Source organism: Poecilia latipinna, unplaced genomic scaffold, assembly GCF_001443285.1.
Source record: "Poecilia latipinna isolate Pla-1442-1.1 unplaced genomic scaffold, P_latipinna-1.0 Scaffold2082, whole genome shotgun sequence".
In the NCBI taxonomy this organism is placed as follows: Eukaryota; Metazoa; Chordata; class Actinopteri; order Cyprinodontiformes; family Poeciliidae; genus Poecilia; species Poecilia latipinna.
Genome location: NW_015114698.1, coordinates 2,845 through 16,577, shown reverse-complemented (window position 1 = coordinate 16,577; position 13,733 = coordinate 2,845). Strand labels below are relative to the sequence as shown.

Sequence of the window (13,733 nt, the reverse complement as noted above, 5' to 3'; positions counted from 1 at the left end):
TTTTTATTGAATTTTCTCCAAATGTCTGAACCCCAGAGGATATTTTTTCTGTTTTTCATTGAGCTCATGACTTTTCCTGGAGTTTTTCCAACTGAAAAACAAAGTAAAAAAATAAACAATAACTCATCAGAGGCCATTTTCATTCCAGTGCTGTACTATATACCTCCCCAAAAATAATCCACAAAATATATCACAAAACAAGTTACTTCTTACATACAGGTCAATTTGAATAAATTGATATTTAATTCATTTAAATAGTTAGATTGAAAATATATTTATATAGGGATCAATCACACTCACAGTGATATATCAAGTTTTTATTTATCTTAATTTTGATCATTGTGGCTTACATGCAGCTTCTGAACTTTGGAATATTACAAAAAAACATTTTTGTTCTGAAATGAGATCCTACTAAAACGTTTCACCCGGAACTACAGAGTATTTACACTCACTGCTTGGTCAAAACTTTTTTTGCGTAAATTACTGTAATTAATACAGCATAAAATGAAGGCAATTAATTCATCGCTCAAAGAAGTTTAGGGTTTTATTTAATATTTATTTAGCCTTTAGTTTACCAGGTAGAATGTTGGAAAACAATTTTCATTTATAAACCTGACATGACAGGAAAAGTACAAAAACACATAAAAAAAAACATTTGAACAGAAAAGCCTCAGTAATGTCTCTTCTCTTTGTAACAGTAAAGTAGTAAACATCCTGGGTGCCATCTTGGATAAATATTACTTAATCTAAAATGTCCTAGCATGTGATTGTGTGTTTTTGTTAGCTGTAAAAGAACTTAACTCTGTTTGTGTAAGAAAAATGATTTTAACTTTCTGAATAAAGGAGATTAAATGAATTAGCTTTCTAAACTATTGTGATTTATTGAGATGCTCCTCTAAATTGAGCATATTTAACCTTTATAGCCAGTATTATACCAAGTGTCTACTGTTTTACTTTTCAGACTGGGTATTATTTGACCTGTTTCTGTACAGAGGACACCATTCCACTCCTGTTGTTTGTATATTTCTGGCTTATAACCACAGACGTGCTGCGTGTGCCTGCAGATGTGAACCTTTTACTTCAGATCCTGTCTCCCTCTTGAGTTTTGAATAGTGCCCTTTTGCATTTATCTTCATAGCATCCCCCCAACTGTATGTTCCTTTTGTTTTCTGTGCCTCACTGTTGCCTGTACAAAGCTGATAAATGCCTCATGAGTTTTAGCATCTCCTGTTTCAGGGACCTGTGAATTTTTTATGCTCCTCTAGCAGTAACTTCGATAGCCGGAGGCAACATATTGTTTGTTCTCATTCTCCAGAACACACTGAAGGAAAATTTCCTTAAATTTTGTAGTAATGTCGCTTTGGATTAAAGGCTGAACTACTTAAAATTAGTTGGTCATATCTCAAGATTACTGTGACACTTTTTGTCCTGCCTGAAATATAAAAAATGGGCTGCAGACATTTAACAGCTAGGGGGTAATTGAAGCTTTTGTTTTTCCTTGCTGGATATTTGAGGGACAGAAATGTGTCATCTGTAAAATTTGAAAGCTATAGCACCGTTATTGTAACATCAGACACACCTTCTTTGTCTAGGCTGTGAAAGCTTCAGGCTAATTCCAACTGCTTGGGTTTGACTTTGAGACTTTGGAATAAATTAACTTAGCGGGAAATATTTTAGATAACGTCAAGCTCTTTACTTTTTTTTTTTTCTTGCAAATACTTTTTTGCATCCTTTTGTCCAAGATAAGGCCTTCCATGACTCTTTTATTATCTCTAAATCCCATCAAAGCAAAATAACCAGTGTTGTTTTGTTTCTTCTCGACTCTGTAGCCAGAAGCCAGTTACATTTCGCATGACTTTATTTATTCTGTTGTACTCACAACATAATTAAACACTCACCAATAATGCACATTTCTGCAAACTCTAAGATTTTATTTTGTCAACCTTATTAAGCATACAAAGTGTTGATAATAGTTGTTGGTTATTTAATCAGAAACAAGAAAAACAGAGAGAATGCATCTCGCAGCTCTGGCTGCTGGAAAAAAGTCAGTTTTAGTATTTTATAAATGTTTTTTAGTTACATGCATTGAACTGTAAATTGCTATAACAATAAATCTTCACTACAAAGACTTCAGAGGATGAAGATAAATCATGATGTAACATTAAAGCACTGCTTACATCATTGTACCTTAATCAAGTTAAGATATCTCTCCTTGCAAAAAAGGCGACATTTATCTTTATGTTTCTGCATCTTAAGATTCCTTTCTGGTTAAGAAGGTTATGAATTCTCCCTGCTATATTTGTGGTGCAGTAGGTGATTTCAAACACAGGTAAGCATGTCGACACTAACATTTCCTTGCCAGTGTACTTGTAAACTCATATGTTAGTGTTATGGGGAGTATCGAACGACAACGAAAGGCAAAAGTTTTCTGCTGCTTGTGGTGAAATCCAACACATGGGACAGAATAGTAACAACAGTGAAAAACCATTTCTCAAATTTCTTGTATTGTGTTGCTAGCCACATTGAATCCCGCGTAGAAGGACAGCAAGCAGTTGTTGCCTCATAGCATTTGTTCCATAGGAAATGAATGGAGGTGGAGCGATATCACCTCCTGTGCTAAAGGTGACCTATCTTGCTTCCTTGAACAGGTTAGGGTAGGTCTTCATGCTATTCAAAACATTTCATTACATTTTTTGCACAAAATCATTCTTAGATTATGAGATTTCAGTCTACTCAGTTCTGCCTCTTTTCAAAATGAGCCATTTTAGGCCCTCTTGTCACTTTAGGTCCAAATAAGCTGCTGCTGGTTAAGCCCCCAAAATCAATGTTTACATTTGCACATGAAAATTGTCTGCAAACAGAGCCACAGTTATGCCACTGTACATCTTTGAAAACCAAAAGTAGAGCCTCTTAAACAGTCAACAAAAACACAGAAGGTGGTTTCTGGATGATAAACAATAAAACACTTGCTTTTTTCCACAGCCACTGCAGCTCATACAGCTGTAAAACCGGCTAACCAAACTTTGCTGGAGCTCCACTTGCATTGCTAGGTAATGGGCTTGGCTACGATGGGGTTGCCAAGTAACCAGGCAGTGTCCTTCGATTGCGACTTAACAATTGGGAGGTTTCTGAAATGGCTTGTTTTCCGGATCCAAAAAAACAATAACTTATTGCCAAAAATCAACTGTGTAGAGGTTTTCTTAAGCACTTGGGCTGTTTTAGAAGCAGGAGAGACCCAAATGGAAGTATGAAAATATGCAAAAAGTGAATTTTGCAGAATATGTCCACTTTAAGCCCATTAGTTTAGTACCCTTTGTGTTTAGCTCAGCTAACTTAGCCTCCTTCCCACAGTTTCCTGCCTACTCTTCCACAGATGTGCAACTCTTCACTGATTAGACTCACCTGGTCCTCATATCACTGATGGACCAGAAGAGCCATTTTATTCTGTCTAGTCTCAGGTGTTCATTTGACATCTGAAGGAAGAGGGATGGTCGACTGAAGACATAATTTTAGACAGAGATAACTAGATTGTATTAAAAGAAGCCAACCACGTCTGAAAAACCAACATTTAACAGAGGAGGTGACCTCAGATTTTATCTACCTAACTCTGCAGACTGCAAAAAGATTCTGCAAGACATAGAGAAGCCAGGAGGATCATCTCTACTCTTCCCTCCTTCACTGATATTTTTGACATCCACTTTGCCAGCATTGCTGGTGACACCTCACACTCCTCACTACCCGTCTTCAGCCTCCTGCCTCAGGGAGAAGGTACCAGAACACACTCCAACGCTTCTGAGCGTCTTTAAACACCAGCCTGTCAGGATACTTAACTCTGTCCACTACATTCTCCCTCTGACTCCTGCCAGTGGATTTTAACCTTAATCTTGCTTCAATAGTAAACTTTACCTTGTTTCTACTTTATTAATTTAAATGTTTTGAGGGAGAAAAATAGTATTTCCATTTATCTGTATCTTCTGCATGTATGGTGAGTTCACAAAGAGGATGGTGATCAGTCCTGACTCTCCTCATTCAGTTTCACAGCAGTTCACACCATGTGACCAAAGCCACTCATGTGTATGTCGACAAATAACATGGACTCAAGTACTGGACAAAAACGGAGAGCAGAACTGGCAACTTGTGTACTTAATGACCCAAATGGTGTGACTACAGCACGAATAGGCCTTACTTCCAATCACATTGAGAACTGAAAAAGGCTTTTGGATAGAAGATGAGAGCTCTTCAAGGAATAAAAGAACTCCAGGGTCATTCTACTTAAAGCACTTAGAAACTCTAATGTACTTATAAAGAACTCTCAGCTGTGTCTCTGATAGATGTTTAGTATTTCTTACAGACATAAGAAGACGACTAGCTACTTTAGTTTCCACTTTGTGTATGAAAATGGCCTGTAAGAGTTATAATACCTACTGTCATAATGTCTGTCTGACAGGGTTTCTTATTGGACATGTTGTGAACTATTTTTATTGAAATGAGGTGTTAAGTTTTTTTCCTTGCCCTTGTTTTTTTGTGTTATTTTAAAGTTTATTTAAAAAAAAGACAACTAAATTGAGATTATTTATTTTTTGCTCGTACTAGCACCTTTAATTGTTCCTGAGTAAAATCTTACAATAACTGGATTTCATGCATAGATTTCTTTTTTTACAAGAAAAATTATTTTTATTTTTAAAAAGTTGCTTCTCTTTTTATCATAATTTCTACAAATAATAAACACATGTAAAGGAGAAAGTACAGTGTTGTGCCTGTTTGTCTCTGCATGTCAATCGGCCAAGTCTGTTGTTCATATTTTGTATATCAGCAGGAAATAGTTTGGAAACCAACAATGTTCTATAAAAAGATCAGCAAAAATTAGAACAGTCTTTTGGTTCTGAATGAGTTTGTTTATTTGTCTAATGCTTATGTGCTTGTGTCTCTGCACAGGGATCTGTCCAACAACAGACTGGTGGCCATACCTCCCAATCTATTTGTCTTACTGGAGGATTTGCTCCAACTGTGAGTTCTTAATCAAACACGACAGTAAACAGATTTTGGTTTAACTTTGGATTGCTGCAGCTGGAGTCTGTTTTCATGTCTGCGAGAATCAGATTGCACAAAACTCAATTTTAATTGGATTTAGTGTATTTTATTTCAATATAATTAAATCAGACATATAAAGTATGAAAAGTAAAGTTTTTACATTTGCACCAAGATTTTATGCATTTAGTACATAAAAATAGTTGAGCAGAAGTTAGCTTGCTAACAGCATAATAGGTTTATATCAAGCTGTCATGCAGAGACAAACAGAAAGAGGACGAGTCCAGCTTTTGCTGCTGAATTGTTTTGATAGCTTGATTGGAAGGAAAACATGTAGGAGTTAAAAAGAAACAGAAAAACATGTTATTTAGATGAAGCGCTGATGTCTGATATGTAATCTCTGCAGGATTTATCTGTAGTGTGAGATCAAGGATCAGTAGCATCTATATTTAATATTTTGTGTGCTTTTTTTTAATCTTGTAGAAACATATCTTACAATCCCATCGTGGAGCTTCAACTGGATCACTTTGACAAGTTACATAAACTGAAGTCTTTGTAAGTATCTGTTCTCCCGTTCTTGACACTGACCACTAATCTTTACTGTTGGAGATTTAAGGACAACAACAGCTTTGTATCAGCTTTTGAAAGGGTAATGAAGTCTTTTATGATGTTTAAGATCTGCCAACATGTCTGTTGTGACATACCAAATAGGAAAAAGTTTAACAGTAAGACAAAGGCTCGGCAAAAAGACCAGAAAAACCCAAATTCTCACACAGTTTTACAACGTGTGCGCCCAAATGTATCAGGTGTAAATCTAACCCATCATTTCAGAAAAAGAGCATCAGGCCAACAGAAAACATGGTGGTGGTAGTGTGATGGTTGGGGCTGTATTCCTGCTTCAGGCTCTGGACAATTTTCAATAAGTGATCAAACAATTAATTATCTCTCTAGCATAAATTTCTAAAGGATTGTAGGGACACTTTGATCATGAAGCAGGACAGTAATCCAGAGCACAGCACTGTGCTCAAATTCGCCTCCAAATGGCTCAAAAAACAAAGTTTTTGAAACATGCTTTTTTTAATCTATTATTGATAATAAAATTTGTTTGATCTGAAACACTTGAAGTTTGACAAGAACAGCATAGACAGAGAAAGTCCATAGGAGCATATTCTTTTTCACAGGTCTGTATTTCACTTTTCAGAATTTGTAACAAAATGTTTTTATGTCTCTCAGGAGCATAGAGGGAATAGAAATTGATAACATACAGCGAAGGATGTTTGAACCTCTCAGATACTTGACTCACATGTAAGTACAACATTATCATGCTCTGTGGAGACCTTCATTTTTTCACACATAATGTACTGATAAGACCGAGTCACAGGCTATCCTTACTGGGGCTCAGCTTTAAATCCATCTGGGAGATAATTAAACCAGCTTTAAGGTGAGCCAACCTCTCAGAGCGCAAAGATACATAATTCATGAATTCGTGGAAGGAATAAGTTCCTTTTTTACTTCTTTTTTTTAGTTGTAGTTTTTCGTTTTTATTCAAGTGGGCTAAACAAAAACCATTAATGTTAAGAAGGATGGTGATCTGGTTTGTTTTAGTAAAAAGGGTTTAGCCCCAAACTGTGGCAAGTAAATTGAAAGGTAATTTTGTAGCACCAAACAGTGAAAAACAATTTCAAATCTTCATGACAAACACTTTTTATGCTGTGGAAGGTTACATTGTGTGTGTGTGCGTGTGTGTGTGTGTGTGTGGGGTTGTGTGTGTGTGTGTGTGTGTGTGTGTGTGTTTTTCTCTTAAATCAACCAGCCTGGCTATAATCTGCTTCCAAATATACAATTTCTATGATTTTTCAACAGATTTGACTCCATAAACTGACCCATAAAAAGCAGCAAAACATGGGAACAAAGTAGAAGTGCACAATACATTGGGTTTGGCTTTTCTTAATTTTTTTACCACATTGTCTGATATATAAAACTTCAATTTCAATAAATGATGAGTTTTTTAGTCATGTGACAATGATGTTGAAGCAGTGCATTGTGGGGTGTTCTCACTATGTGGAAAAGGTAAGAGAACATAATACGATATCAGTTATCGGACACAACAGTAATATTAACATCAGATATTAATACTAACCCAAATTTACATACTGGTGCATCACTTGATGACAAAACTTTAGTATTTTTATTTATTTTTTTTCCCTGGTTGAACGTTCAACCTCCATCCTGAACGTTGCCCACCTTCATTTGAAATGAGTGAATATTTTGGCTAAAATAGCAACAGTTTATCTCCAATAGTGATATAGGAGATAAACTTTTGACATTTTGATGTGTAATCTCAAACTTTAATTTATTTAAATTAGATTTTATGTATCAGACCAACACAGAGCAGTAAACGATAAGAAAAGAAAAGAAAATTACATTTGGGTTTTTTAAAAAATGAAGCATGTTTTCAGCCCTCTTAGCCATAAATAAAACTCTTCACAACCAGTTGCCTATGTAATGTAATCTCAGTGTAAATCTAACTGTTCTGTGAAGGCCTCACTGGTTTGTTAGAGATCATTAGAGAACAACCAGCACACATCGGACAGGCCAAGTTAAACTTGGCTTATGTTCTAAAATTTTAAGGAACATTGAAATTTGGGTTTGTAACTTTACAAAATGTGGACATTCTGCAAATACTTGCACACCAAGTATAATATTTATTGCATTTTATACAGAAAAAAAATAGTTTAAAAAAAAATAGTTTCAATCAATAGTCCAAATTTAGTCATTTCAGGATCTGAGAGGATTTGATTGATTTTCCTTTTGCTTTTCATTAAGGCCATTTTTCTAGTTACCATTCAGGCCAAAGTGACACTGTGAAGAAAGCAGAGCTGTGTCAACACCCCACATCTAAAAGTAAATTAACCCAAAGCCAAACGCTTGGTTGGGTTTCAGTTCTTTTAGTTTTGATAAACGACTGACGTTAAATCTCTGTCGGCTTCCTCCAACAAGAGTTTATAAGAACAAAAGGACCAGTTTTAATCCAAATAGGTTTTTTAAGTAAGTCTTCCACCTCCTGAACTGCACAGTCTGACAGAAATGAGATCACTGTCCTTCTGTTTTTCATTATCTTCCAGTTTAAATGCACAAATAGACAGTAAGGGTAATATTGTGGATAGACCACTCCAGGCTCCAAGTAAACACACACCCCATGCCCTAGCATTAGATTGCTTTTTTGATGTTGTTTTATCTGTTTTCTTAGCTATTTCAAGAAGTTCCAGTACTGCGGCTATGCCCCTCACGTGCGCAGCTGCAAGCCCAACACAGATGGCATCTCGTCTTTTGAGGACCTGCTGGCCAACATCGTCCTGAGGGTTTTTGTCTGGGTTGTCTCTGCCACCACATGCTTTGGCAACATCTTTGTCATCTGCATGCGCTCGTATATCCGCTCCGAGAACAAACTCCACGCCATGTGCATCATCTCCCTCTGCTGTGAGTCAAACTGCACTTTCAGGGGAACAGCAGTCATTTGGGAGGGAGCGTTGTGCAAAGGGAGAGGGATATGGAGCCTTTTAAACTTCAGAGAGTACAAAGTGTCACTTGAAGTTTCTGCCTGAATTTTTATTTATTTATTTTTATTCTGACTGTATTTCTTTGCTATAATGCATAGTCATGTTTCATTATGTTTCTCTGGTATAAAATATTTAATAAGTCTCTCAGGGTTTATTATGAATTATATCAAGTTTATGCAAAGCATCAATATTTTTGCAGTGACTACTCATTCTGTGTTAATATGTGTGTAATGCAGCCTGACACACTTTTACTTCCTAGAGTTTGTTTTTTGGTTGACCTGCCCAGAGGTTCTGGATGGAGTTAAGACTTAAATTTCCTACCAGTGAACCCAAGATGTTTGTATTAGGGCCAGGACTATTAATTAATTTCAGAAACTCAACGTGTTAAAAAATTTCATGCAATTATATGGACAGCAAACATTACCTTGTGGGAACCAGAGGTGGACAGTGAAGAATGATTTCTTGTACCACTGCAGTCCAATACTAAACTTTTTCTGCTCACATTTATTCTAAATGACATTGATGCCACAGTTGCGCATTCATTTGATCATTCTCCATAACAAACCAGAAACAGTGAAATTAAATAAACACTACAGTACAGATAAAAGAAATCAAAGTGTATTTACATTCCTCAAAACTACAAATCTGAATGCTTCTCACGCTGTCATGACTAAATGGAAAAAGATAAATCACTAGAGGGATTTCTCAAATCGTAATTTCATCTGCTAAATTAATACAGACTCTTGATTAAGATGTTGAGAGATGTTTCCAGAAAAGCTGAGATGCTTCGTAAAAAGTTTATATGAATGCAATGAGCATGCAAATGTTCAAACCCTGAATGTAAATCAAGATTCATATTAGTTTTATTTTTACCTCAATGCCAACAAAATCTTTTAAACATATTCTGGATGCATCTACCACCAAGGCTGTGTAAGTGAAAGCTGTCCCTCTGCACATCAAAATTTAATGTTTCCCCCCCCCCATGCACGTATGCTCCAATTTTCTACCACGTTTTGGCTTGATAATTTTACATGACCTTGTTAATATTGCATGAAGGAAAAGGAGTGAGAAAACAGCTGGGGGTAGAAAGCTGGCACCAGGGCAATAAAAAAAGCTAATTAAGTTTTATATTACCCTAAAAAGAGGAAAAAATATATCCACGCATCAATCAGCTCAAACATCTCACATTTAAATACGGTGTCACACAACAAATTAGTATGTTAGGTGTGATAATAACTGAATCAACTGAGGACAAGTTTCATAAAACAAGAGCTCTACACTGATGTCTAAAAAAGTAATCAATACTTAAATATTTAACCATATTTTTTATCAACATCTCTGCACTAGAAACATTTAAATATCAACTCTACAATCTATAGCTGAAACTGTGATTTCAAGTATATAATTTGTTTCAAGAGCCTTTTCCTTGGCTAATGGTGAGGAGAAACACTCCACAGTTTCCTGACAAAAGAAAAGTTGTAGTCTTTTCAAAGCTGCAGCATGTAACTTTTATCATTTTTTATTCATTACTTAAAACTGTCACTGTGTTGTGACGGTACAATACAGATATAGATGTTATAAATTTACATTAAAGTAAAAGTTGCTAAATGCATTTGCACCCACCACTTTTCAGAATTAGTGTAGTAAAAAACACATAAAACCATACAGGATATTTTCACAAATATTCTATGTTCATCTGCTACAATTTCCCAATAATACATTGATATTTCTGGTTGTAATGTGACAAAACGGGAAAAATGTTTATAGGGGCATAAATATATTTAATACAAGACAGAGTAACTGCACAGGAGAATCTAAGAAGAGAAGATTAGTGGACATGAGTATGTCGCACAGCATTAGTCCTCACCATTACATGCAGCTCAGTGAAGTTTGCTGTTGTCCAGGTGACTTTTACAGCAACACAGTGCCAGATACATTTTGTGTTCCAGGTGGACAGCTATTAAACTGACATCTGTATGGCAGTAAGTTAAAGTCTGTTAGAAAAACAGAGAAAATGACGACACATTCAAAACTCAACATATTGTTCCTGACATTTTCTAGACAGTTAAAGCGCTTCATTAAAAGAAGAGGTGATGCAATGTGGAGGTAACATGCCCCAACTCTTAAATATGTTCCCTGCATCCTTAAATAAAGACATTTCTGTGTTTTGGTAGCTCACAGCTCAACACAGGATTTCATCAGAATGCTAACAAATGCAATTTCATTTGCTATCAACATCAGATGAGGACTCCTTGGTTGTTTCATGATTTAATGAGGAGAATCAGAATAGTTGTTTTTTAAAATGGCCATTTAAAATGAACTCCAGACTGACAATTGAGGAAAACGGAGTTGATGCTGAAGACGGTTTATTCCTTGGAAATATTTGAGATTGAAGAGCAAATCTGCTGCTGCTGTGATGTGATACCGTGTAAACTGTCCATATAAATAGAAAACATGTTTTACTTTAATCAAAATCTGTTATAGCCTTCAGCTTATCTAATAAACTATAAAATCATGGAGCAGGGTTTCCCAAACCTTTCCCTACCTTGACCCCGCAAACATCTGGCCAGGGACGCACTTTGCAAATCCTCAGACATTACTACAAAATATGTAAAGAAACATAAATTTCTAGAAAGTTTTTTCCACACTTTTATTCAAAAATTAATAGTTATTGCATTTGTTTAGCATAAAAGCTGCATCATATTTTCTGACTTCAGCTGGCCATAATTTCTGAGGGTTTTTTGAAGCTGTGTTCTCCACAGGTGGGCTGCTGGATGGTGGCTTCACTTTTTTTTCTTTTCAGAAACTTGTCAATTTTGTATTTTTTGTCCTCTTACTTTCTAAGACCCTCCTAGCTCTTCATGGTGACCTTCCCCCCCATGGGGCCACAGCCCCCACTGTGATAAACCAGAGATTGAAGGGCAAAAACTTTTTTTCTAAAAGTTTAGTAAACCCATGACAAATGTACCATGAAAAGTGTCAACCAAGTTTGAATTTGTTTTCATTTCAAGACATTTATAGCCTACTTGCTTTAACACATTGATCTTTAAAACTTCATTCCTTCAGAGTTGGCTGAAAAAAGCTAAAGTGAAGCTTAAAGGAATGAAAAAGGAGCTAACTGGCCTTAAAATGGTTTAATCTCTTCACCAGAAGTGGATTATGTGCTTCTATATGCAAACACAACATATCCACAAAGAGCTACTGATCTGCATATAAAGGGATGGAACAGATTTAAGTTCACAGGCAAAGTATAAACTCATTCAAGTGTTGAGCCATCTGTATTCAAATCTGGATCAAAAGTTAGCTTGAAAGATATTTTCATCTATTCAGCCACATTCATCTTTGACTGTAGCCTTTTACTCACTGAAAACATTTCAGTTTGTTTGTTTTTTTCTTTTCTGCTAAAACATCTCAATACAAGGTCAACCTGAAGCCAAGATCCTCTTAGAGATCCCAGTCAGGCACGAACCAAATCAGTTCTGCTGTTTTCCACTTTACATCCTCACATCTCAATACTGCATAGAATCAATAATAAAATGTTGAGCTCTTTATTTAATAAACCAAATGTATTATAGATCACTTTTAATAACTTTATGAGATTAATTTTGGAAAACTATTCAAGAGCCTTTTTTTTTGTACATGTCACAAATGTTAATATATTTCATATAAATTTTATAGACCGTAAGGTTAAAGGTATTTTGAAAAGAATGGGAAAATATTTTGTCTGCAAATTTGCAAAGCTGGTGGAGACTTATCCCAAATAACAGGAGAATTTGCAACAGGAGCTGAATACAAGTGAACACCAAACTTTTCAGATTTTAATTAGTACAAAATGTTTAAAATTAGACATATTAACAATTATGGACTACTTTGTGTTGGTGATGCATATAAAAGCCAAAAGAATTACATTAAAATTTGTATTTTCACTGTATTCAGGTGATACTTTATGTAAAACAAAGGATAAAATGGCAATAATGGTAACATTTTCCAGTTGGATATAAACTACAGATTTTGACTGATGCCTTTCAGATGCCAGGAAAAGAGAATATATGAGTAATTAGTTTTCACACTGCACCAGTGGATAAGCATGTGGGACTTGAATCTAAGAAAAATGAGACTACTCTGCTTGGAGGAACCTGAAAAAGAAAATAGGTCAGTTATCAACATTATTCCCTAAGAAAACATAAGAGGAGCTTAAAAATATGATGTATAATTATTCTTGAGGCAATAAGAAGAAAACTGTGCTTCACCATCTGTAGTGGCCATATTTAATGCGTCGGGTCAAATGTCACCTCCATAATTTCATCCATGAGCTCCGTGGATAATTACACATTGAGTTGCTCTTGGCCCAACATAACAGGCTCAAACAGCGGCTTGTGGAAGGTGGTGTGCATCTCTATCAACCCCCAGATTCAATTCTTTGTGGACCCATAATTTACTTCAATAACTGCTGCAAGTCTTCAAGGACATGCCAGCTTTGCATACCTAAGACAACAATCAAGTCTTGCTACATTTTTTACTGGATTTTGTTTGTAAATATGCTTTGATCTACAGCATTCATTTTCGCTTCATATTCAATGCAGTTTCTCCATTAAGAGACGAACCTTCACCCCAGTCTCAAACCTTGGACAGTATCCAACTTATTTTCTTCCTGGACTGACATTCATGATCGATCTCTATTTCCTGTTGAAGAAAAGCAAAAATACACAAAAATATTTACATTGATCATCCTAAGCTGCTACAACCTACTGTGAACAGAGCTCTAACGGGCAAGATGAATTTAGACATTTGGCTGGCTGTGTCTGTTGGGAGCCATTAGCTACTGTGGCTAACATTATCTTATTGGTTAGCAAGTCGGCTCTGAACTTGACCTTTCCAGCTCTGGGTCAGGCTGGTATGGGCACACAAAGCTGTGCTTCTCAGTTTTCTCTAACCCTAACCCTAAGCAGTATTTGGCAGCTTTACTTATTTCTTGGTGGGGTTGTATGCTGCGTCTGCTGCTGACGGAGATCTTTGAGGAACCTGTAACTACAAGGTTCCTTCTGCAGAAACAAACCAGCTTTGTCCACCCATCCTTCAGTAGAAGCTTGTTTTGACCACTTGCATCCAGGATCTCACTCTTTCATTCTTGTTCCATTTCTCATG

At 36.0% G+C, this 13,733-nt stretch overlaps 1 protein-coding gene across 1 annotated transcript in view; it reads left to right on the top strand.

Moving 5' to 3' along the window:
* The window catches only part of LOC106936123 (relaxin receptor 1-like), an 81,820-nt gene extending 72,616 nt beyond the window's left edge, over window positions 1-9,204 (top strand). Inside the window, exons 12-15 of the mRNA XM_015016950.1 lie at window positions 4,936-5,007; window positions 5,512-5,583; window positions 6,262-6,333; window positions 8,279-9,204. Of these exons, the coding sequence (XP_014872436.1) occupies window positions 4,936-5,007; window positions 5,512-5,583; window positions 6,262-6,333; window positions 8,279-8,633 (571 nt within the window). The 3' untranslated portion in view covers window positions 8,634-9,204. The remainder of the gene's footprint in view (window positions 1-4,935; window positions 5,008-5,511; window positions 5,584-6,261; window positions 6,334-8,278) is intronic.
* The last annotated feature ends 4,529 nt before the right edge of the window (window positions 9,205-13,733 follow it).